This window comes from Hyperolius riggenbachi, chromosome 12 (assembly GCF_040937935.1).
Source record: "Hyperolius riggenbachi isolate aHypRig1 chromosome 12, aHypRig1.pri, whole genome shotgun sequence".
Classification (NCBI taxonomy): domain Eukaryota; kingdom Metazoa; phylum Chordata; class Amphibia; order Anura; family Hyperoliidae; genus Hyperolius; species Hyperolius riggenbachi.
Genome location: NC_090657.1, coordinates 219,884,697 through 219,909,133, shown reverse-complemented (window position 1 = coordinate 219,909,133; position 24,437 = coordinate 219,884,697). Strand labels below are relative to the sequence as shown.

The window sequence follows — 24,437 nt, the reverse complement described above, 5'->3', positions numbered from 1 at the left end:
TAGACAGAGAAACTGCCATTCACTAAGTGCTTTTGAAAATAAATAAATCCCTGAGAATCCCCCATGGAGAGATGGACTAGTCCAAAACCTGTCGCTTCAGTCAGATTTCTACTACCTACTGTAAGTGACAGCAACACAGGAGAAAAGTAATTTATGGCTCATTTTACTCTGGAAAAAATAAAGGTACATCTTATTTGTATATGTTTGCACATATTTTACATTTTACAATTTTTCACCATAGTGCCCCTTTAACCACTTTGAATCCCTTGCTACGCTTATCTACTCCCCACAAAACTTCATCTGAAGCTCAGGGGAGTAGATAGGCGTACTTGTGGTAAACAGTGTGCTGTATTGCCCAATAAGCTATCTGATTATGTATATAGGGTATCATTTTAACCGTGACAAGTGAGAGAATAGATTTTGTGTTGTTTGACAACTGAGGGTTAAGTCATGTGATTTTTTTTTACCGGAAAACTGAATGAAAAGCAATAAAACTTATTTTCATGTACTCTATACCCCTAAATAAATACTTGTAAAAAAAAAACAAAAGTGACAGCATTGAAAAGAGAATACATAGTTACCCTAGGGACTTAGCTTTTAAAATATGTATGCCATGAGAGTGTATTACTGTTAATCATGAAGATAAGGGCTTTTAATTACTGATAGAGTACAATGAGAAAACAAAAAACACAAACCAGAAACAAATATATTATCGCCATACATTGTACTAGGAACATTATTTAAAGGTTGAGATAACCAGGACAAATTAGCAAATACAATGTGTGGGTTTTACCTATGGTAACATTGTTTATTTGAAAACTATAGTGGATGGAAATGGAGAAATAGTGTATTTTTTCTTTTTTTTTCTCATTTTTCCCTTTAAAATGCACAGATAATAACATAATTACTAAAAGCAAATATCACCCTCACAAAGCATAATTTGTGGCAAAAAAACAAGATATAGATCATTTACATCTGATGAGTAGGAATAAAGTTATTGGTGAATGAATGGGAGGAGTGCTGAAATGTGAAAATTGCTCTGGTTTTTAAGCAAAAAACCCTGTGGTGCTGAAGTGGTTAAAGGACACCTGACCTGAGAGCGATATGGAGCTGCCATATTTATTTCCTTTTATCTTTACACAAATGGCCTACCAGGTAACTATAACTTTAAGTGTTCGCTTCCTCCTCCGTCCCAGCGATCCAGCTCTGGAAACAGTGGAGAGGTAAATATTTACCCACCGCATTCCAGCGCAGTAGCGGCTTTCCCATCGGGCTCAGGCCCCATCGGCTATTTGCGCAGGATCCCATCGGAGAGCCGCTACTGCGCCTGCACTGGACGAGAGGTAAATATTGGCGTGCTGCACAGTGCTTATCGGGGGAATTTTCGGGGGAGGCAGCACTGGATCCCCGAGGCTACAGAGGACAGGATTCTGAGGCAAGTACCGCATAGGGGGAACTTTTTGTTGTTGTTGCAGGTGTACTTTAAGTGAACTACTGTGGTCTCCCACAATGCAACACTATTGAATACGCAAATTATCTCTATAGGCTTGCTATACACCAGCGGTTCTGGACGTAAGCCTGGCTACAGGGGCATAAAGAGATACATTTGCATATTCAGCAGTGGTGCATTGTGGGAGACCACAGTCGCTCACTTAAACCTAAATTAGCGCAAATACCTTCTGTTTTAAGAAGGCAGACTACACTGAGCGTTGCTTTTTAGTAAGAGGGCTTTTCAGTCACCTTTACTCCCCTATACTTTCCTAGTAGTTTTGGGTCACCCCGAGCTGCTTGTATATTCTGTTGTTCCAATAAGATCTGAATTGTAAACTGCATGGTGTAAATGCTCTCCGGCTCTGGAATAACACTGGAATGGTTGAGGTTAATCTTGATTACAATTACACCTGCAGCCACCCAGACACACTCACATCAGGACTTTGGACTTGTCTGGTATCCAGCAGTGTTAGTGACATAATGAGTGTATTAATACGCCTTATGTCAACATTCTGCCACAGGGCACTTGGGTTAAAGTACAATTCCACTTTCTCTGACCGCTGCTGCAAATATTTGTAAATAAAGCTATAGATTTACAGAGTATAACTAATTAACACTCCAAAATATCATCAACAACTCAGCAAAACCCTGTGTAGTTTGTCTGTTAAACCTTTTAATTTTCTTACCTTAAAGCTAATTTTGATCCTATACTCAACTCCTTCTTTAAGGTAAAATGATTCCTTCTTGAACTTCTGAAGATCTCCTAATGTACAAAATGGAGGAGATTAGCTCACACACAGGAAGAGACTGGAGGCCAGATCTCACACACAGGAAGAGACTAGGGGCTAGATCTCACACACAGGAAGAGACTAGGGGCTAGATCTCACACACAGGAAGAGAATGGAGGCTAGATCTCACACACGGGAAGAGAATGGAGGCTAGATCTCACACACAGGAAGAGACTGGAGGCCAGATCTCACACACAGGAAGAGACTGGAGGCCAGATCTCACACACAGGAAGAGACTAGGGGCTAGATCTCACACACAGGAAGAGACTAGGGGCTAGATCTCACACACGGGAAGAGAATGGAGGCTAGATCTCACACACGGGAAGAGAATGGAGGCTAGATCTCACACACGGGAAGAGACTAGGGGCTAGATCTCACACACAGGAAGAGACTAGGGGCTAATCTCACACACGGGAAGAGAATGGAGGCTAGATCTCACACACGGGAAGAGAATGGAGGCTAGATCTCACACACGGGAAGAGAATGGAGGCTAGATCTCACACACGGGAAGAGAATGGAGGCTAGATCTCACACACGGGAAGAGAATGGAGGCTAGATCTCACACACGGGAAGAGAATGGAGGCTAGATCTCACACACGGGAAGAGAATGGAGGCTAGATCTCACACACGGGAAGAGAATGGAGGCTAGATCTCACACACGGGAAGAGAATGGAGGCTAGATCTCACACACGGGAAGAGAATGGAGGCTAGATCTCACACACGGGAAGAGAATGGAGGCTAGATCTCACACACGGGAAGAGACTAGGGGCTAGATCTCACACACAGGAAGAGACTAGGGGCTAGATCTCACACACAGGAAGAGACTGGAGGCTAGATCTCACACACAGGAAGAGACTGAAGGCTAGATCTCACACACAGGAAGAGACTGGAGGCTAGATCTCACACACAGGAAGAGACTGGAGGCTAGAATTCACACACAGGAAAAGACTGGAGGCTAGATCTCACTCACACACAGGAAGAGACTGGAAGCTAGATCTCACACACAGGAAGAGGATGGAGGCTAGATCTCACACACGGGAAAAGACTGGAGGCTAGATCTCACTCACACACAGGAAGAGACTGGAAGCTAGATCTCACACACGGGAAGAGACTGGAGGCTAGATCTCACACACGGGAAGAGACTGGAGGCTAGATCTCACACACGGGAAGAGACTGGAGGCTAGATCTCACTCACACACAGGAAGAGACTGGAAGCTAGATCTCACACATAGGAAGAGACTGGAGTCTAGATCTCATACACAGGAAGAGGATGGAAGCTAGATCTCACACACAGGAAGAGACTGGAGTCTAGATCTCACACACAGGAAGAGACTGGAGGCTAGATCTCATACACAGGAAGAGGATGGAAGCTAGATCTCACACACAGGAAGAGACTGGAGGCTAGATCTCACACACAGGAAGAGAATGGAGGCTAGATCTCACACACAGGAAGAGAATGGAGGCTAGATCTCACACACAGGAAGAGAATGGAGGCTAGATCTCACACACAGGAAGAGAATGGAAGCTAGATCTCACACATAGGAAAAGACTGGAGGCTAGATCTCACACACAGGTAGAGACTGGAGGCTAGATCTCACACACAGGAAGAGGATGGAGGCTAGATCTCATACACACAACAAAAGAATGGCGGTTAAAGCTCTCACACAGGAAGAAATTGGAGGCTAGAGCTCTCACATAGGAAGAAATTGGAGGCTAGAGCTCTCATAGGAAGAAAATGGAGGCTAGAGCTCTCACATAGGAAGAAAATGGAGCCTAGAGCTCTCACATAGGAAGAAATTGGAGGCTAGAGCTCTCATAGGAAGAAAATGGAGGCTAGAGCTCTCACATAGGAAGAAAATGGAGCCTAGAGCTCTCACATAGGAAGAAAATGGAGCCTAGAGCTCTCACATAGGAAGAAATTGGAGGCTAGAGCTCTCATAGGAAGAAAATGGAGGCTAGAGCTCTCACATAGGAAGAAAATAGAGGCTAGAGCTCCCACATAGGAAGAAAATGCAGGTTAAATCTCACTCACAAGAAAAGCATAGTGATTGGATCAAACACAGAAGAAAAAAAAATGGTGGTTGGACCACACAGAGGAAGAGCATGGAGGCTTAGAACACACACACACACACACACACACACACACACGCACGCACGCACGCACGCACGCACGCACACACACACACACACACACGGTTAGATCCCACAGATCAGGACAGTTATTTTAGGGGACTCAAATTACCTGTCAGATCCAGCTGAAGTGGCCCAGGAGCTTCTGCACACACCAGAGTCAGCTTGGTTACAACCACATTGGGGGCACAGGGATCTGGACAGAGAAAACATGTCTACTTTAAACCTGTAACATCACAAACTGCCCATAAATATTATGATTACCATGGCGCTCGGCATGCAGCATTTACCAGTATACATCAATCACTAAGAAGCAATTAAAGGAAATGGTAGAAAGGAACATTTGGTAACATTTTGCTACCCTCCTCCTCGCCCATCCCCAGATGTGCTGTACAGGAATGAGCTGAGCTGAATGGTCGCGGTTTGTCGTCGGAGGACAGTCAAAGAACACTGACAGCGGCTGCTGCAGACTCCCATGCTGAGCCCCCAGTATTGCCTTCTTACAGCCCAAAGTCAAACACGGCAAACTATCACAACAATCATTTTCAATAGTGTAAGTTAAAAATATTACTATAGCAAGATAACTTTTCAAAAACGAATTGTGCAGCTGTGCTTGCCTGCAGCTATGCCCCTATGTATGTATTACTGGGACCACCCGTGTTTAAATAGCTTCCTGTGAGCAGATTATGGTGTTACACACGCTCATCACCTACTTCCTATAAACTACAAGTTTGCATTCTCACACACAGGAAGCATAACTGTAATGCAGGGCAATGTATCCTGGGATCTATCATTTTTGGGCATCACATGATCTGCCTGCTCACCGATCGTCACATGATCTGCCTGCTCGCCGATCGTCACATGATCTGCCTGCTCGCCGATCGTCACATGATCTGCCTGCTCGCCGATCGTCACATGATCTGCCTGCTCGCCGATCGTCACATGATCTGACTGCTCACCGGCCGTCACATGATCTGACTGCTCACCGGCCGTCACATGATCTGCCTGCTCACCGGCCGTCACATGATCCGCCTGCTCGCCGATCGTCACATGATCTGCCTGCTCGCCGATCGTCACATGATCTGCCTGCTCACCGATCGTCACATGATCTGCCTGCTCACCGATCGTCACATGATCTGCCTTCTCACCGATCGTCACATGATCTGCCTGCTCACCGATCGTCACATGATCCGCCTGCTCACTGATCGTCACATGAAGACAGGTGAATCAAAGGTGTGTCAGCACACAGGGCAAATTAATGAGAGCGATAGGAGCGCAGACCGGCCGTCACATGATCTGCCTGCTCACTGGTCGTCACATGATCTGCCTGCTCACTGGTCGTCACATGATCTGCCTGCTCACAGGCCGTCACATGATCTGCCTGCTCACCGGCCGTCACATGATCTGCCTGCTCACCGGCCGTCACATGATCTGCCTGCTCACCGGCCGTCACATGATCTGACTGCTCACCGATCGTCACATGATCCGCCTGCTTACTGGCCGTCACATGATCTGCCTGCTCACCGATCGTCACATGAATACAGGTGAATCAAAGGTGTGTCAGCACACAGGGCAAATTAACGAAAGCGATAGGAGTGTAGACAAATATTGCTACAAATATGTGTGTGTAGAAGTGCTGCGTTCGGCTCCTCACGACTTACCCACGGCGGCGGGAACACTGCCCAGAAGAGCCTCTTTGTACTTCCTCAAGCTCTCATCGTCCTGGTCCAGAGCCTGGATCTCCTCGATGGTTTTCTGTGCTGGTGGCTTGTAGTTGACGGAGTGTTCATCATCCTCGTTCTCCGCTGCGATCTGGGCAAGCTGCTCCGTGGTGGGTTCGTGCTCAGCCATGGTTCAGAGTGGGCACCCTAAAGCCAACAAGAGAACGTGAAACAGGTCAGCTTCATGGGTGATGGGTTCATGTTCCAAAACAGGTCCAACCCTAAACACACATGGAATTCAGGAGTGGATGGACTAGAACAGAATTTTGTCTTTTTTAAAACAGAAGGCATTTGCAATGACTGTTTTATGTGCTTCACTACCGAGTATGCAAATCATCCCTTTGTGCCCCTTCGAGTCTGACGCACATATAGAACCGCTGGATGTGCCTATAACTCGTCTGGGTACTGGTCTACCTCATAGGGCCATACTAATCCCTGCCGTGCACTGGTGAGAAGCAATGAGACAGCTGTAAGCATGCTGGACTAGTGTGGCTCTGTATTATGGATTAGGCTATATAGGCACACTTCCCCCTCAATGGTGCATGGCTGATGCATCTCTAATTGGAGAGAAGGCCATGAGTGGGTGTGGCCTGTGAAACTGATAAATTTCATCTAGCCACACCCTCTCAATGATGCATGCCTGAGGTGTCTCAAATACGTATAGGAAACAGGGTCATGAGTGGGTGTGGTCTGTGTGTGATGCATAAATATCATCTGCAGCAAGTGAGGGTGGTAGGGCATTGCCACTGAGGCTGGGATGCAAAGCTGGGGCTGAAGCTGTGAGTCTGCTATATGGTGGTTACCTCCGTGCTCAGAACTTAAAGAATACCCATCAGTTCACAATATACAGTGGTTTGCAAAAGTATTCGGCCCCCTTGAAGTTTTCCACATTTTGTCACATTACTGCCACAAACATGCATCAATTTGTATTGGAATTCCAGGTGAAAGACCAATACAAAGTGGTGTACACATGTGAGAAGTGGAACGAAAATCATACAGGATTCCAAACATTTTTTACAAATAAATAACTGCAGAATGGTGTGTGCGTAATTATTCGGCCCCCTGAGTCATCCCTAACAGCTCCACTGATTTGCATTGGCACAGTACAGGAACAAAGAAGTGCAGTTATTATAAAACAGCAAACAAACCCAAGGACAATTCTGCCGATCCTGGGAAGGTGTAAAGATGTATCACCACCCACTGCTCAATGCTTAATGCCACTTGGCATATCTCTATAACAAACTGATAAGACTGGCCACATTTCCAAGTGACCTCATCGGGTGATGTCAGCAAGTTTCCCTCCTCTACCAGCAGAGGGCTTCTGGACAAACATGGACAATCCACAGTGGTTATGAACAGATTACAGGTGTGTTGTAAAAGTACAGCAATCGGTATCAGTCCCAGCGCTGCAGTACTTACAGGGAACCTGGCCAAAGTGGCCATCTCAGCCAAGATCCTAGTATGTGTATAAGTGACCCCCTTAGAGATCCAGAATGCGGGATATTTAAAAGGTTACTTGAGCTGAAACCTGCACAAAAAATACAAATACATATTTGGATCCTCCAAAGGCTTCCCATGTCCTCCTGGTCCCCATTGTTGCCACAAGCAGACCCCGAAAGAAATCCGACAAGAGCTTGCCAGATCCCGAGGATTCCTTCTACCTAGGTAAGGATCTGTTTTTATTGGAGGTTTCAGCTTCGGTTCGGTGGATCCGAGATGAAAAACTAACTATAACAAGTAACTTGTCTATATATCTTATCTAAAGTTTAGATAGTTTACACAGCAAATCTAGCTGCAAACTGCTTCAATAGAATAAGATTATTTCTTCCTGTGATACGACACCAGCCATGTTGTTTGTACACATTACACACAGGTAAGCTTATCTGCATCTTCAGCACTCAGCCTGTGAAAAAAACCTACCCCCCCCCCTCCTCCCCTCTGCCTCTGAAATCTCTGGCTAGTAATACCCCCCCCCCCCCCTCCTCCTGCCCAGACTGAGCTCCCATGAGCCCTTGCTACTGCCTGAAAATGCCAAGGCTCTCTGAAAAACTGTGGGCGAGGCTTGTTTAGTTTATAGGGAATTTGAGTATTAAAACAAAAAAGTATTTGTCTTGAGGAATGCCCTATAAACCATAGGCAAGGAACACAATTATGCAATGAGTAAAAGTTCATCTCGGATCCACTTTAAAAAGAAACCGTGACCAAGAATTGCACTTCACCCCAATCAGTAGCTGAGAAATCTATTCCTTTTCACAAACGGATCATCAGGCTGCTCTTTATGGCTGATACTGTGGTGAAACCCCTCCCACAGTGTGATGTCAAGACCATGGTCCTGGCAGTTTCCTGTCTGTGAACCTCATTGCATTGTGGGAAATAGTTGTTTACAGCAGTTTCCAACTGCCAAAAAAGCAAGCAGCATCTCCTTCCACTGACATCACCTGCCAGCAGTAAAAATGTCCCCATGTAATAAATGTCAGAATGTAAATCAGGGAGAGGAAAGACTTTACAATGGGCAAACACTGACTAAATAATTTATACATAATTATTGTAAAAATGAAGCACTTTTTTTTTTTTTATTACATAATTTTCACTAAGGTTCCTCTTTACAGCCCCTTACACACTTGATGGGGTCCGTTGCGGTACAATTGTTATACGATTGCGCACCAATGTGATAGCCCCATGAGACTATAACTGCTTCTGCGATGAGATGCGGCGTTATTGTGCGATGCGACAGAACGCGTTAAGTGTGAAAGAGCCCTTCAAGGAAAGATGCGAGTGCAGAACACTCCGGATGACGTCAGCGCAGCCGCAAGCGGCTCTTGCGCAGGTGCAGTAGATGCCGACCTGCATCGGAGGGGACCTCGGACCAATGGCAGGATGCGGAGCTGCGACGAGGGCACAGGACAGCTGCCAGGGGCTGGAGGAAGCCCGGGCAAGTAGGTTTTTTATTAGCTCGGACTTTCCCTTTAATGATCATCCTCCTATATTGTCACCACCCCCTCCCTCAAGGCCTGGTACACACCATGCAATTTCCCATCAGATAGATGGGTCGATAGATAATTTCTGACAGTTTTTCTGATCACTTCTATGCAAATCTATCAGAAAAATGATCGGAAATCAGATTGGACCTGTCGGAAAAATTATTCGACCCATCTATCGGACGTGAAATTGCATAGTGTGTACCAGGCTTTGTTTATTGTCCAGTGCTGCGTAATATGTTGGCGCTATATAAATGCAATAAATAATACAGGGCTGTGGAGTCGGTACAAAAATCTTCCGACTCCAACTCCGACTCCTCAGTTTATGAAACCACGACTCCGACTTCGGGTAACCAAAATGGCCCAGACTCCGACTCCTTAGTCTAATATTTAACAGGGCTGTGGATTTTGTACAAAAATCATCCGACTCTTCAGTTTATGAAACCACGACTCCAACTCCGACTCGGGGTGCCCAAAATTGCCCCGACTCCGACTCCAACTCAGACTCCACAGCCCTGAAATAATACTGTAGTAATTTTCCCCAGCAGATTCAATGCCCTAACTTGGCCGACCTGAGGAGCATTTTTAATTGGCGTAAGTTCTCTCTCCTTTACTATTAGGAAGTAAAAGGTTTTAGTTAATGCCCTATCCGTTCCTTCTGGACAGGTTAACCGACTTCCTGCCTGGACAGGAAATGAGCTACATGTCCAAATAAGGTGATACAGACAAGACAAACCTGAAATAAGTTTCCCATCTCTCAAAGCTGGAATTATATAAATACAAATCTGGCTGGAGAGGAGCTTCAGAAATGGAAGCCAGCTACAGGTACTGCCAGATCCTGTTACAATGTGCCCCGAGTCAGCAGTTTCATGTTCCAGAGCTCACCACATAATAAATGTACATTGACTGCATTCATCCCGTCAGGTCCCAACGCCTAGAAAATGCTCTTTTGGCCGTCGCTCCTCAGCTGCATTCACTATGCACAATTAAGTGGCAGAAACCGCTCTGCTTACAGCAATCCAAGGTTTATAAATCATTACAGATATCATTAGACTCTGTAACAAAATTTTCAGCCTGATTTCTTCTACCCTATAAGTTCCTATACCTGTTCTTATGTGGTCTGGATTACTGAAGCCTTTTGTAGTTACACTGTCTCTGTAATATATCGAATCTTTTCTTTGTCAAGCTTTGTGGAGCCAAAGAGGAATGCATGGTCTCTGCTGTGATAGGGTAGACATTTTGCACGCCCCCTGCAGGCTCTCCTGTGTGTGTATGAGTCACAGGCAATGTCTCTGCTCACAGCAGCTCTGCAAGGCTCCTGGAGCGGAGACATTTCAAACAGCTGTGAGTGCAGAGAGATCAGCGCTGAGCTCAGACAAGCAGCTAAGGCAACGCATGGGAGTAACATTCCAGCAATCAAGTCACATTTGAGAGGAGCCTCTGCAAACAGGCACCTGCTGTTGATGATGATGTATTTCCTGTTTGGCGGCCATCTTCATTATTAACAAAAACAATGAATAAAACAGTAATTTTATCACCAGGAAAGCAGCGGGGAGCGGTGAAAATGTCACAGAGGAGGCTAGGAGAAGACAACAAACAGGCTGTTACGTTTATGTAAGATTTTCACAGTACAGATTCTCTTTAACCTCTGCAGTGGTTGAGTGAAGCAGCAAATACTGACATCACATAACAGGCAGCATACAGCCATCATAAAGCAGCAGTATACATGAGGTGAACCAACCCCATCGATACCATATAAACCTGATAGGTGGTGCAGAGGCCCAATCACATTATAGTGTTTACATGCTGAGGGGGAGCAACTGATCAGAGCACTTTCTGAGGCGGAGCAACTGCTCAGAGCACTTCCTGAGGAGAAACAACTGATCAGAGCACGTCCTGAGGGAAAGCAAATGATCAGAGCACTTCCTGGGGGGAAGCAAATGATCAGAGCACTTCCTGGGGAAGAGGGGGGGGGGGCTACTGATCAGAGCACCTCCTGGAGGGGGGGGGGGGCAACTGACCAGAGCACTTCCTGCAGGGAGCACTTCCTGTGGAGGGGGGGGAACTGAACAGAGCGCTTCCTGAGGGGGAGCAACTAACTTAAGCACGTCCTGAGGGAGAGCAACTGCTCAGAGCACTTCCTGAGGGGAAGCAAATGATCAGAGCACTTCCTGAGGGAGAGCAACTGCTCAGAGCACTTCCTGAGGGGAAGCAAATGATCAGAGCACTTCCTGAGGGGAAGCAAATGATCAGAGCACTTCCTGAGGGGAAGCAAATGATCAGAGCACTTCCTGAGGGGAAGCAAATGATCAGAGCACTTCCTGAGGGGAAGCAAATGATCAGAGCACTTCCTGAGGGGAAGCAAATGATCAAAGCACTTCCTGAGGGGAAGCAAATGATCAGAGCACTTCCTGGGGAGGAGGGGGGGGGCAACTGACCAGAGCACTTCCTGCAGGGAGCACTTCCTGTGGAGGGGGGGGCAACTGATTAGAGCACTTCCTGAGGAGGGGGACTGATCAGAAGACTTCCTGAAGAGAAGCAACTGATCACAGGAATTAGGCCTGCGCAGTGGATCGGACCTGATCAGTCTCGGCTATTTCCGCTCGAGCCCGATCAGAAGGCTAATACTGCGCACAAGCACAGATTGCAAATAATGCTGCGCATGGTGTTCAGGGGCTGTCAGTGCAGAATTCTGGAGGGTGATGAGGACAGGGGAAGCCTCTTTAGGATCCAGAGGCTTTCCCCTCCCAAGGCAGTTTTTTTTATTACAGGTTTCCTTTAAATTTGGACAATCATTGGCCAAACAAAAATGTATGTGTGCATGCTCTCTTACCAGCAGACATGAGCTTGGACAAGCTTGGAGAGGCAGAAGAGGATAGAGGAGCCTGCTGGTCATAAAGAGTCAACAACATGCTCTCTTATCCTCATACTGACTTGGCAGTTTCTCTTTCTCTAGGATGACTGGTAATTTCCCTGAGAAGAGGCAGAGCTTAGCATGGAGCTACTCATATCTGGAAGGGTAATGATTGAAGCCAGACACATGATTAATCATCAGCAGTCTGAGTCTATTATTCCCAGTTCTGGCTCAGGCCAAGTGAATTCCACTCCCTGCAGGGCAAGAAACTGCTGTAAGGGCTGGGACCCACTAGGAATAGTGCAGCACTTTTACATTGCGCCAGCGCTGTGTGCAGCGATTCCTAGGGCGACTGTGATCAGGCTTCACAGCATTGTGCAGTAAGCTGTACATACCAGGTGTCCAGATGTCCGACTTCTGTCCGTAGCCCCGCCGCCTAATGGAAGAGGTGCTTCTCTAGGTCCAATCAGAGAAGCGCCCGTGACCTCTTCTGCTAGGGGGTGGGGCTATGGACAGAAGCCAAACATCAAAACACCAGGTAAATATAATAAAGTTTACTTAAAATTCAAATTGCTCGGCCCCCAATTGCTGCAAAAAAATCACTATCCAAAGTCATTTTGTGGCGTTTCTATTCATAGCATTGTGCGCAAATGGTCAAAATGCTGCGATTGTGATTAACCGTAATCGCACTAGTCGGTTCCCCTCCAAATAGATAGGCAAAGCCTTTTTTTTTTTTTTTTTTGGAATCGCCAGTGGTCGTCGGTGATCTAAAAACACTGCCACAAAAGTCCTAGTGGGTCCTATTCCTCAGGCCCCTTTCACACTGGTATGTTCCGTTACCTTGTTTTTACTGCAGGGTAATGCAACACCAATGAAAGTCTATGTGGTCCTTCATACCGGGACGGTGCGACACGACCGTGGAAGTTACTTTTTAGGATGCACGCCGATGCAAAGGGAAACAGTGTGTTGGGGACCAGCTTGCATGGCCGACTGGAAGTCATGAAAGTTTACGGCGACGCACTTTTTAAAAAGTTGTCGCATTGTGTATTTCGTCAATACACTTCCGGGCAATGCGTCTTATCAGCCACAGGAAGTGAGTGCTGGAGAGCCGTACTTCCTGCTTAGCTTACGGCAAGAAAGGGGATTACTGTGTGTTAGCGCGGAAATCCCCGAAGGCCTTTTCTAGCGTTGTGATGCAATCATCTAATTGCTTCGCACCTGCAATGCAGACCGGCAGTGCGAAACCGGCCTCAAGCTGGAGTCTAATGCAAGTGCTGTAATAAGAGCGCAAAAGATTGGGACGCAGCCACCGCCACCATAGACCGTAATAGGAATTACCGCTATAGCAGCGCACAGCTAGCAACTTCAGCGTCAGAAGACGGAGCTGAAGTTACTTTTAAAACACTGTATTTCGGCCTCCAGCAATTGCGTTTTTGTTACAGAAGCTGTTCAGTTCCAGCTCTACTGTAACAAAAAAAAAAAAAAACGCTACACCAAAACGCTCAGAAAATCACCAGGCACATGCCTAAAATCCCCTAGAAAAATCACTTCAAAAAGCACTGAACGTTTGCGATTATGCTAGTGCTTTTTGGTGTGCCTGGCCCTCAGACAGGAGTCTGGAGTGTGTAGTGCTATGTCCTTTCTAGATCGTCCAGCGGGGGGGGGGGGGGGATGTCGGGTTGGGGTGTGGCCGGTAGACTGAGAGCCCACAGTGCTGCACTGCATCGAAAGTGATTCTACTGATTCTCAATACATTTCCTGCTGAAATCTTTTAAAAATTAGTGAGCAACTGATTGTTTTGCCACATTGGGCTCCATTCACAATAACATGTGCGGTAATAAAATGTACCGTAAATTCATAAAATTACTGGCATCAGTAATTACCGGTTTTTCTGAATTCACGTAAATTTTACCGAGTGCGAGTAATGTTCGGTAAACGAGTGCGGTAACATTGCATTAACAGTGAAAAAAAAAGTTTGGTTAAAAATGCGTAATAAGTGCGTAAAATACAATTTTTTACGGAAATATTCCAGCAAATGCAGCTTGAAAGGCTCCATACCACATCTGATCGGAGGAGATGTGAAAATGTACTTATAGGAGGTCGAACAATCGGTAATTAATGATAAAACTTCAGTGTTCTCCCAAGAAATTTTTCCCAGCCGGGTGGCATGAAAAAGTCGCCGGGTGGGGTGCAAGAGGTGAATGCAGGATCAGTGCAACTCTGCTTACAGCATAGGAGGAGGTGAGCTGATGACAGCCGGGTGCTCACCAAAATTAGCTGGGTGGAGCACCCGGCTAAAAGAGCCTGGGGAGAACACTGAACGTGCTCTTTTTTTCATTACGAATTCAATTTTTTGCAGTATGTACTGCATAATTAATGATTGTTAATGACCTGTTACCTCGCTTACATCACATTCGGCAATTTCAGAAGGAAAGGTTTGTGAATTTTAGCATGTGGTTATCGCAATCGATATAGGTTTACCGAATGAGGTACAGCAGTATCCCTTTATAGTAAACACCAAGGGTCCAGGAAAAGTAGTTTATTATATCAGAAGTTTAATACAGGTAGTCCCCGGTTAAAAACGAGATAGGGACTGTAGGTTTGTTCTTAACCTGAATCCGTTCTTAAAGGGACACTTAAGTCAAACAAAAAAAATGAGTTTTACTCACCTGGGGCTTCCAATAGCCCCCTGCAGCTGCCCGGTACCCTCGCCGTCTCCCTCCGATCCTCCTGGCCCCGCCGGCAGCCACTTCCTGTTTCGGTGACAGGAGCTGACAGACTGGGGACGCGAGTGATTCTTCGCGTTCCCAGACACATTAGCACCCTCTATGCTGCTATATGGTATATGATATATGCTATAGCAGCATAGATGGCGCTATTGTGGCCAGGAACGCGAAGAATCACTCGTGTCCCCAGCCTGTCAGCTCCTGTTACCGAAACAGGATGTGGCTGCTGGCAAGGCCAGGAGGATCGGAGGGAGACGGCGAGGGTACCGGACAGCTGCAGGGGGCTATTGGAAGCCCCAGGTGAGTAAAACCCTTTTTTTTTGTTTGACTTAAGTGTCCCTTTAAGTCGGAACATTGTGCCATCTCTGTCCCCTGTGCCTCCAGTGTCCCCCTCTGTGTCACCTCTGCCTTCTGTACCTACTTATACAAGTTTAAAAGCCATTTTTTCTTTGAATTTTTTTTTTTCGATTTTTTTCAAAAACGACAAGTACAATTTGAATTTTTTTTTTTTACTTGTTCCAATGGAAACACAATCAAAACCGTTCGTATCGGCGGGTCGTTCGTAAGTCGGGGACTACCTGTATATTAGAATTGGTCATACATTGTATATTTATGCAGATGCGTTTGCTGGGACCTGAGGACTGAGATTATAATATATACCGAGGTTTACTATATCAGAGATTACTACTGTAACTCATTGTGAATAGAGGCCATCAGGTGGCAATGTGTGTATGTCCAGTCTTACTCTCTCATGACATGTTTTTATTAATGACTGGTCTCCGCCTTGCACAATCAATGAAGGCTAAACAAAGAAAACAAGGTGCCTACATCATATCCGCTGTCACTGCCTCCCTCACCATCTACGACAGTGACGCTGAACCCATCACCATAATAACTGCTCGGGAATGACTGTGTGGGTTATGAGTCAGAGATGTCTGCTCCCATCGGACACTTCTCACACATGCCTTTCATCCCTTGAAGCAGAATTCTTAACGCGTGAAGACTTACATATATCGGCCCCCTTTCCCCGCGTAACATTTTCTTCACAACAAAATACAAACAGTACACACGCCCAACAAAAACAGACAAACGTTGCGGAAACCACTATACTGGCGACATTGGTACTATACTGGCACTATACTGGCAACTCAAATACCGCCCGCGAAAGCAAAAAAACAACATTATGCACGACAATGTAGTTCAAATTACGAAGGTGGCCAACTGCATGATATCCGACCAACAGTCGTCTGAGTTGATTTACCAGTCGGATCTGGCAAAATATCCTATGTCGGCTGCTTGCCATTGTTTGGCTACATTTTTGCACACGATTTGTCGTCCGACATGGCGAAATTGCCCATTAGTCAGGAGTTTCAAATAACTTTAGTTTAGCATGTGTACGGTGCTGAAGGGGGAGAGGAATCTTATTTTGTACTTTAGTTGTCATCGGGAGGTGACAAACTTTTAGACCTCCACAGACCAGGGCAACATGATGAATGTCTGGGACACGCCTCCAGCTTTATACAGGGTAATTGGGCTTTGCATAATTAAAGTGACCTAAGCCCCAGACTTTTTTTTATTTTTTTTTATTTAGAAAAACAAACCTCTCCATAAGGGAGCTTCATATTGGTGTGTGTTGTAGGGAGAAGCATCAATACTTACCTATGGGGTGCTGCTCCCCTGGCCACCGACCTGTACGACATGTGCCATCTTCTATACCCGACCGGCAAACTTCTGCCAGCTTTTGCAATTTTCAGTGGTGTCATGCGTGCTGCAATGAGATCAGTGTTCTCCCCAGGCTCTTTTAGCCGGGTGCTCCACCCGGCTAGTTTTGGTGAGCACCTGGCTGTCATCTCTTCTGAGTTGTGCAGAGAAGCGCCGGCCCAGTATTCCCTCATCTTGCCCCACCCGGCTACTTTTCCATGCCACCCGGCTGGAAAAAATTTCTAGGGAGAACACTGGAGATGTAATCCAGGAAGGCGAGTACATCTCTAGATGTGTGTGATACTGCCAAGACTCAAAAAAAGCCAGAAGAAGTTGGAAAAGACAGTGCATGTTGAATGGACAAGAGGAGCAGCACTCCATAGGTAAATAATGATGCTTTTCCCCCTCAACAGCACACACCATTACAAACCCTTCTTAAATGAAATCTAAAAAAAGAAAATAAAAAAAATCAGTTTTACTTTCCTGGAGCTTTTTGCAGCCCCCCTGGAGTGTGTAGCGCTACGTCCTTTCTAGATCCTCCAGCCAGCAGCAGCGGTGATCCCCTTAAAGGATACGTCTAGGGAAAAAGAAATCCACTCACCTGGGGCTTCCTCCAGCCCCTGGCAACCGTCCTGTGCCCTCACCACAGCTCTGGTAGCACCCGGTCTTCGCCAGGTCGACTTCTTCTGCGCGCCACAGCTGACGTCATCAGTGATGCGCCTGCACAGTACAGTCCTGATGACGTCAGCTGTGTTGCGCAGAAGAAGCCGACCTAGCTTCTACCAGAGCTGTGGTGAGGGCACAGGACGGCTGCCAGGGGCTGGAGGGAGCACTAGGTATGTATATTTTTTTTCTAAAGAACCCATCTCAAGTTTGCTTTAAGCAGCATTCCGCATCCAAAAGTACAGGAACAGGGATGTCTAATGCCTTGCCAATTTAATGACTTCCATGCAAATTGTATGCAGAATGGAATCGACCCACTCAAATGCCAGTCTTGCTGAAAGTGACTGGCCCAAATCCAACACGCAATTGAATCGAAAATGAACATCTCAATGATTATTCTACGGACTAGACCTGCAGCAGTCATGTGACCACAACTTCCTGTTTCAGAATTAGGTCAGAGACAAGTGAACTATATACCAATGATTAACTGTACTATTGCAATTGCTTTAAAGCTAGATAGAGGCAAGAGGCCTGCTGCCCATAATAACTGAGCAATCGGACAACAATATCAAGCCTTGTACATTAGATAATCTTCAACCGAGAGGGTTGTTTGGTGCCATCTCAGCTGAGAATCTACTGTGCAAACAGCAGACCCCCCACCCAATGTCATTTGAAGTGACCCTGAACTCTTGCATAGGACAGAAGGAAAGCCTAGAGAAATGTGCCCTGTGAGTATTTAAAGTAAACCAGAGACGAACCACCCTCATGTATTTTACCATATATACAGTATCAGTGAGAACATTAGAGAAAACACCTACCCTGCTCGCTGAGCAGTCTGTCTTTGCTCAGGAATCATTATAGCTGAGTCTGTCTTCTCTGATGTCTTTTCAAGCCCAAGCCTGCCCCCTTCTGGCTCTGCTATAATGACTCAGCAATAATGATTGTTACTCCTGAATCCTCATAGGAAAATTTCATTAAAGTGATCAGGTGGACAGTTCCCTCTTGAACTGCTAGGTTTTCGATAAGTTGTAGTAAACTACACCCACTCTATTCGACCAATCACAACACTTTGTGCTGTAGAGGGTGCTGTGATTGGAGGACTTCCTGCTGGGTCCCTTAAATTGGACTAGTGCCAAAATTGAAGGATTACAACATTTTATTTCCAATCGCATTTATCGGATAGCTTGGGCAATTCCTCATTGACAATAGTACCATTAGTGGGTGCCCTAAGGCCTTGTTAACATTAGCGTTCGCTGTCCGGATTCACCTGATCGGATCCGGACTGTATACTGTACAAACGGAACGTACGTTCCGCATAGCAATGCAAAGTCTATGCGGACGTTCCGTACAGAACGGAGCCGGATCGGATCCGGACACTTTTCCAACATGCGCTATTTTTCGGGTCCGGTCATCCGGCCCACGCACCTGGGCCGGATCCTGACCCACCACATGCATCCATGCTGTGCAATGAGAAACGAATGTTTCTCATCACACTGGCAATAGGACCGGATGCTTCCAGCACCGGATGCTTCCAGCACCGGTCCTATGCCACTTGGGGGGCCCGGACTACACGCCGGTATCCCCCATGCTTGCGGTGCCTTTCTGGCACTGAAATGTATCTAGTTCCGGCTACTTTATTGTAGCCGGAAATGATACATTCCGGATCTGCAACTGGTGGCAACTTGTGGCCACCGCAGAGATCCGTACGGTCTCTTTGCGGCCCCCGGACCCCCGGACACTTGCGGACTCGAACCGCAAGTGTGAACGGGGCCTTAGACAAGGGGGCTCATGAGACCAGACACCTTTTTCTATTGCTCCATGGCACAGTTCTGATGACATGCCCACGGTTTGTGCTATCAGCAGTGGATAGGTCATCATAGGCGCTCTAAACCTAAGAGTACAATTGTGTATTGCGACACCTTAGGCTTTTCAGCAAGTTAGGCTACGGTGGCGTCAGGCCACATGGGCCAGCCTTCTCTCCCCACCTCGATGAGCCTTGGACGCCCCATGACCTGTTACAAGCTCACTTGCTCCTTATTGTTTTTGGAGACACTGATCCAGTTATATAGCTAGTAACAAATATGCTGAGCAAAATATTTGCAAAATTAGAAAAGAACTTTATTGATGTTTAGACACTGGCACAAACAGCTATTAAAAACATAAAATTCCATGCAAGGGGATAACCATAACCCCTGCTTGTTAAATCGGTTATATATGAATTGCGAATGCAAGAGTAGAGGCTTCAGCATATGGAAGAGGGGAAAAAATTGAATAGCGGTTTTTGCCAGTGTGTAGACATCAATAAAGGTTTTTTTAATTTTGCAAATATTTTGTTCAGCATATTTATTTACTAACAACAGATGGGTTCTTTTCTTGTTGCTTGAGTTATGTATGCACCCTATATCTGTGAGGTATTCCTAGCTCTATGCATTGTGTTGTATGTTTACCAGTTATGTAGCTATCACAATTTCTACCTTGTCACAAGTTATGTTTGCTTATTTTCTTACTTCCTGCACATCTTCAAGAACTGGCTGTGCATCACTTCCTACCCAATACACCTCACCCCCTGACAGTTCCCTTTATGGCAATTATAAATAAAAGTAATTTACCGGTACTTCCCGATGAATGTGTGCGAGTGCATAGAATTATAAATGGTCAGTGAGATGAAAATAATTTGGGTTAGCATCAGGGCTGTGGAGTCGGTACAAAAATCCGACTCCTCAGTTTATGAAACCAACCGACTCAGAGTACCCAAAATTATCCCGACTTCAACTCCTCAACTCCTTCGTCTAATTTTGACAAAAGCTATGGATTTGGTTCAAAAATCCTGCAACTTCGACTCCTCATTTTATTAAAACCACCGACTCCGACTCCCAAGTACCCAAAATTGCTCCGACTCCACAGCCCTGGTTAACATGCAAACTTTAGGCCTCTTTCACAGGAACAACTAACAGGCAGTGCATTCACCACCTGTCAGTTGCTCTCCTGCAGCAGGCGGGCGCTAGTTAGTGCTTGGTTCCGGCGCTGGACAGGTGCACTACCCAAGGAGTCACATCTGAGCCTAGCTGCAATCAGGCTCGACCTGTGGCGCTCCTCTGCTGCCCTGTAACACCACCTCCCGTCAGCGTACACTTGCGTTACTACTGCAATCTGGCTGCATTTACATTGCACCTGAACTGCACTGGCGGGCGGCAGACGGGAGACTGAAACGCTGGGCAAGCGCGCAGTTCAGCATTCCGGTCTGAATGAGGCATTAGGGCTGTTTAACACCACAGGTGACTCTGCAGCATTAGCACTGTAATTGCCAATTGGCAAATCGCTAGTGCACTGCATTCAGCACTTTGGCAGCGGTCACAAAAATAAATCTCAGGAAAAACACAAAAAAGTTGGGTAATTATGTACAGGAGAGGCTCTGGGTAGTATCAAGCCGTGCCAGTCCTCAGCATTGTTCTCCCCAGGCTCTTTTAGCTGGGTGCTCCACTCGGCTAGTTTTGGTGAGCACCCGGCTGTTTTCAGCTCACCTCCTCCTATGCTGTAAGCAGAGTTGCACACAGAAGCACCGGCCCTGCATTCTCTCATCTCGCCCCACCCAGCGACTCTTTCATGCCACCTGACTGGAAAAAAAAAGAAAATCTGGAGAGAATACTGCTCACTGTTCCCCTGTGAAGTTATTTGGCCTTCTAGGTTGAATACTCCTTTGGCAGCCTTCAGAAGTACTTGCATCCCCAAGCGCTTCCATAGACTAACGCATCCGTACTGCACAGGCACAAGTGTGGGCTCACGCATGCACAGCGATACGCCGGTCTTCAGAAGCCGGGGGGGAGGGGAGTGCAGAGGTGTTCGGCAAAGTTCTATACTATCCAGAGCCTTCTCTCTAATTAGGTAAGTATCTAACTAGAAGTACGTTTCCTCAGTTCGCTCTAATTGGTCCAATCAGATTCACTGTCTGATTAGTCCAATCCCATACTACATACAATGGCCTCAATTCACTAAGGTTAACTCCTGTCTTTAATACCTCTTCTGAGCGGTTTTACAGTTATCACCACGGTGATATAATTGTGATAACTGTAAAACAGCTCTGAAGAGTTATTAAAGACAGGAGTTAACCTAAGTGAATTGAGGCCAATGTCTATCTATCTATCATAACAGTTATAAATCACATCCTTCAGCACAACGGCTGACTGAGCCTGCAATCTTACTAGGTATAATATGGCTTCATCCCAACTACAGCAGGCACTACAAGTCTCAGCATGCCTTAGCGGCCTCTCATTGCTCGGGCACTACAAGTCTCAGCATGCCTTAGCGGCCTCTCATTGCTCGGGCACTACAAGTCTCAGCATGCCTTAGCGGCCTCTCATTGCTCAGGCACTACAAGTCTCAGCATGCCTTAGCGGCCTCTCATTGCTCAGGTGTTCCAACTAACTAGCATACATTGACAGAATAGCATACCTTTAAAGTGATATACCCCTTGTTAGTAGAATCAGTGTCCCCTTGCCCGCTCGCTTCGCTCGCTGGGCTGCGGGCTCGGTCCTCACTTCGCTCGGACAACTTTTTATTCTAACTCTATGTCCACTTGGATAGTGGAGATTGCACATCAGCACACAGGCAGCTAACTGGGGTTGAAAAGGTTAATGCTGCTGATGGGTATTATGGGGTTAATGTCTGCCCTGCATGACTTTGCACATGCTCAGTAGCTTTTGTATGCTATTCTGTCAGGTATGCTAAAATGTTGGAACACCGGCACTACAAGTCTCAGCATGCCTTAGCAGCCTCATTGCCCAGGCACTACAAGTCTCAGCATCCCTTAGCGGCCTCTCATTGCCCAGGCACTACAAGTCCCAGCATGCCTTAGCAGTCTCTCATTCCTGAGTCTTGCAGCCCCCAGCAGGCAGGGATACTCAGTCAGCCAATATTCAGCCGCACATATATAATGGAGGGAGCCTGGGATGCCCATAGCAACCAGTTCCACGTCCAGAGAGGGTAGGTTGCTATGGGCAATCTCCCGCAGAACAGTCACCATGGTGACATCTAGAGATGATTGGTTGCTATGGGCATTCTCCCCGCTTAGCTGTCACCATGGTGATCTCCGGGGCTGAGCCCCGTCACGTGACAGCAGGTCTGGGCGGCGCGCGCAGCCCGGCTAGCACACTTACCGGTGCCGGTTCGGTTCCCCGCTCTTATAGCTCCCACCCTCAGGAATGGCGAATGAAGGCCGTACACGCCCCGCCGTGCGCGCTCCTCTTCTTTTCCGGGAAACCCGTCACTTCCGGTCTGCCGGCCATATTGCTACACCCATGAGGTGGGTGTGGACTAGAGATGGGAAGTTCGGATCTTTTCAATGATCCGGATGATTCGAATCGGATCATTGAAAAGATCCGGATCTTTGATCCGAATCTCGGATCATTTTACTACCGAAGCATTCGGGGTGAGATGACTAGCAGGACAGGACTTTCCCTGCTGTGGACAGGAGAAGGGGAGGGGAGTGGACACGCAGAGAGAAGGGGAGAAGATGGACAGAGGGCAGGGAGTGGGCAGAGAAGGGAGGAGGGACGAGCAGAGAGCAGAAATGTTTGCACACAATACCCACATGCTGAAGTCATATGCATTACATGTATTTCACCTATATGTTCATCTGTGTACTTTCCATGCAAACGTCACACAGTGAAGGAAAGCATTCCCAGAAGATAAGTGCAGCTGTGCCGAGTGCAGGAGGATCATATTGCTGCAATCACAGTGCCTGCAAAGTTACTGAGCTGTGCTGAGCCAAAAGCTTCCAATGTGTTCACTGTGCAGCACTACGGAACAGACAGCCTGTAATGCGCAGCACGTTACAGCCAGTATGTGTGCTCTACACATATCTGGCAGTGGCACCCATGTCCCCTCTCTCCCATCTACCTGTCTCCCTGCAAGGCTGCCTCCCATCCAACTGCGCGATCCATCTCTACTCTGCTTCCAGGACCCCGCTGCCCGCTGAGAGGGGGCGTGTCGCTCCTGGCCCCGCCCCTTTTGCGATCCGAATCGTTCATTTTGATGATTCGGATGATCGACTCATTAAATAGATTCGGATCAAAGATCCGAATCGTTCATGATCCGGACAACACTAGTGTGGACTGTGTGTGCAGAACTTCTCTGTTGCTGGGAAGGGAGGGGTATGGGGAAATGTCATGTACAATGGACTTATGATGAGGGCCAGCACTGTGGTGACGTGAGGGGGTACATTACGCTGATTTTATGCATTTATTGGGCTCTATTCTCAAAGACTTCCTGCATGCGGTAAAGTGCATGCTGGAAGTTACCGACCAAAACACCGCCACAATGGGCTCTATTCTCAAAGACTTCCCGCATGCGGTAAAGTACATGCGGGAAGTTTGCACCCAAAATACCGTCAAGTTGGAATTCTCAAAATGTTCCGCATGTTTTTTCTGCATGCGGAAAAAGTGTGGTAAAAGTGCGGGATTCTTGCGGAAAACTTTCCGCAAAAGTCGGTATTTTCCGCAATAAAAGATCAATTCTCAAAAATGTTCAGGCGCATCATTTCGTCGTTAATTACCGATTTTTTTATCACCTACAAGTAGTAGGTGATATATTCCGAATCCCATTGACTTTAATGAAGTGTGGAGGCTTAAGGGCTGTGCTTGCTGGACTTTAACTTTTTTTTTTAAACACTTTTTCATGCGATCTTTTTACCGCATGATTCCCGCATGAATAATGGCTGTTTCCGCATCTTTTTTCCCGCATGCGGCAAACATGCGGAAAATGTTAGTGAATGCTGAAAAAATGCGGAGTTTACCGCTGGCGGGAATTTAGCGGTAAAATTTTGCGGTACTTTTGGCTCTTTGAGAATAGAGCCCATTGGGCTCTATTCTCAAAGAGCCAGATTTTCCGCAAAATTTTACCGCTATATTCCCGCCAGCGGTAAACTCCGCATTTTTTCCACATTCACTAATATTTTCCGCATGTTTTCCGCATGCGGGAAAAAAAGATGCGGAAACAACCATTATTCCTGCGGGAATGATGCGGTAAAAAGGTCGCATGAAAAAATGTTTAAAAAAAAAAGTTAAAGTCCAGCAAGCACAGCCCTTAAGCCTCCACACTTCATTAAAGTCAATGGGATTCGGAATATATCACCTACTACTTGTAGGTGATAAAAAATCGGTAATTAACGACGAAATGATGCGCCTGAACATTTTTGAGAATTGATCTTTTATTGCGGAAAATACCGACTTTTGCGGAAAGTTCTCCGCATGAATCCCGCACTTTTACCACACTTTTTCCGCATGCGGGAAAAACATGCGGAAAATTTAGAGAATGCAAACTTGACGGTATTTTGGGTGCAAACTTCCCGCATGTACTTTACCGCATGCGGGAAGTCTTTGAGAATAGAG

At 46.5% G+C, this 24,437-nt stretch overlaps 1 protein-coding gene across 2 annotated transcripts in view; it reads right to left on the bottom strand.

Annotated features, from left to right (window-relative positions):
* Positions 1-23,015, bottom strand: part of ARHGDIA (Rho GDP dissociation inhibitor alpha) — a 30,384-nt gene extending 7,369 nt beyond the window's left edge. Inside the window, exons 1-4 of one of the 2 annotated variants that reach the window (XM_068264361.1) lie at positions 22,948-23,015; positions 6,071-6,277; positions 4,522-4,605; positions 2,178-2,254 (exon numbers count right to left, since the gene is read on the bottom strand). In XM_068264361.1, coding sequence (XP_068120462.1) covers positions 2,178-2,254; positions 4,522-4,605; positions 6,071-6,260 — 351 coding nt within the window. In that variant the 5' untranslated portion in view covers positions 6,261-6,277; positions 22,948-23,015. Of the gene's footprint in view, positions 1-2,177; positions 2,255-4,521; positions 4,606-6,070; positions 6,278-22,205; positions 22,321-22,947 lie in introns of those variants that run through there. The other variant, XM_068264360.1, reaches the window with a different exon arrangement.
* Between the last annotated feature and the right edge of the window lie 1,422 nt (positions 23,016-24,437).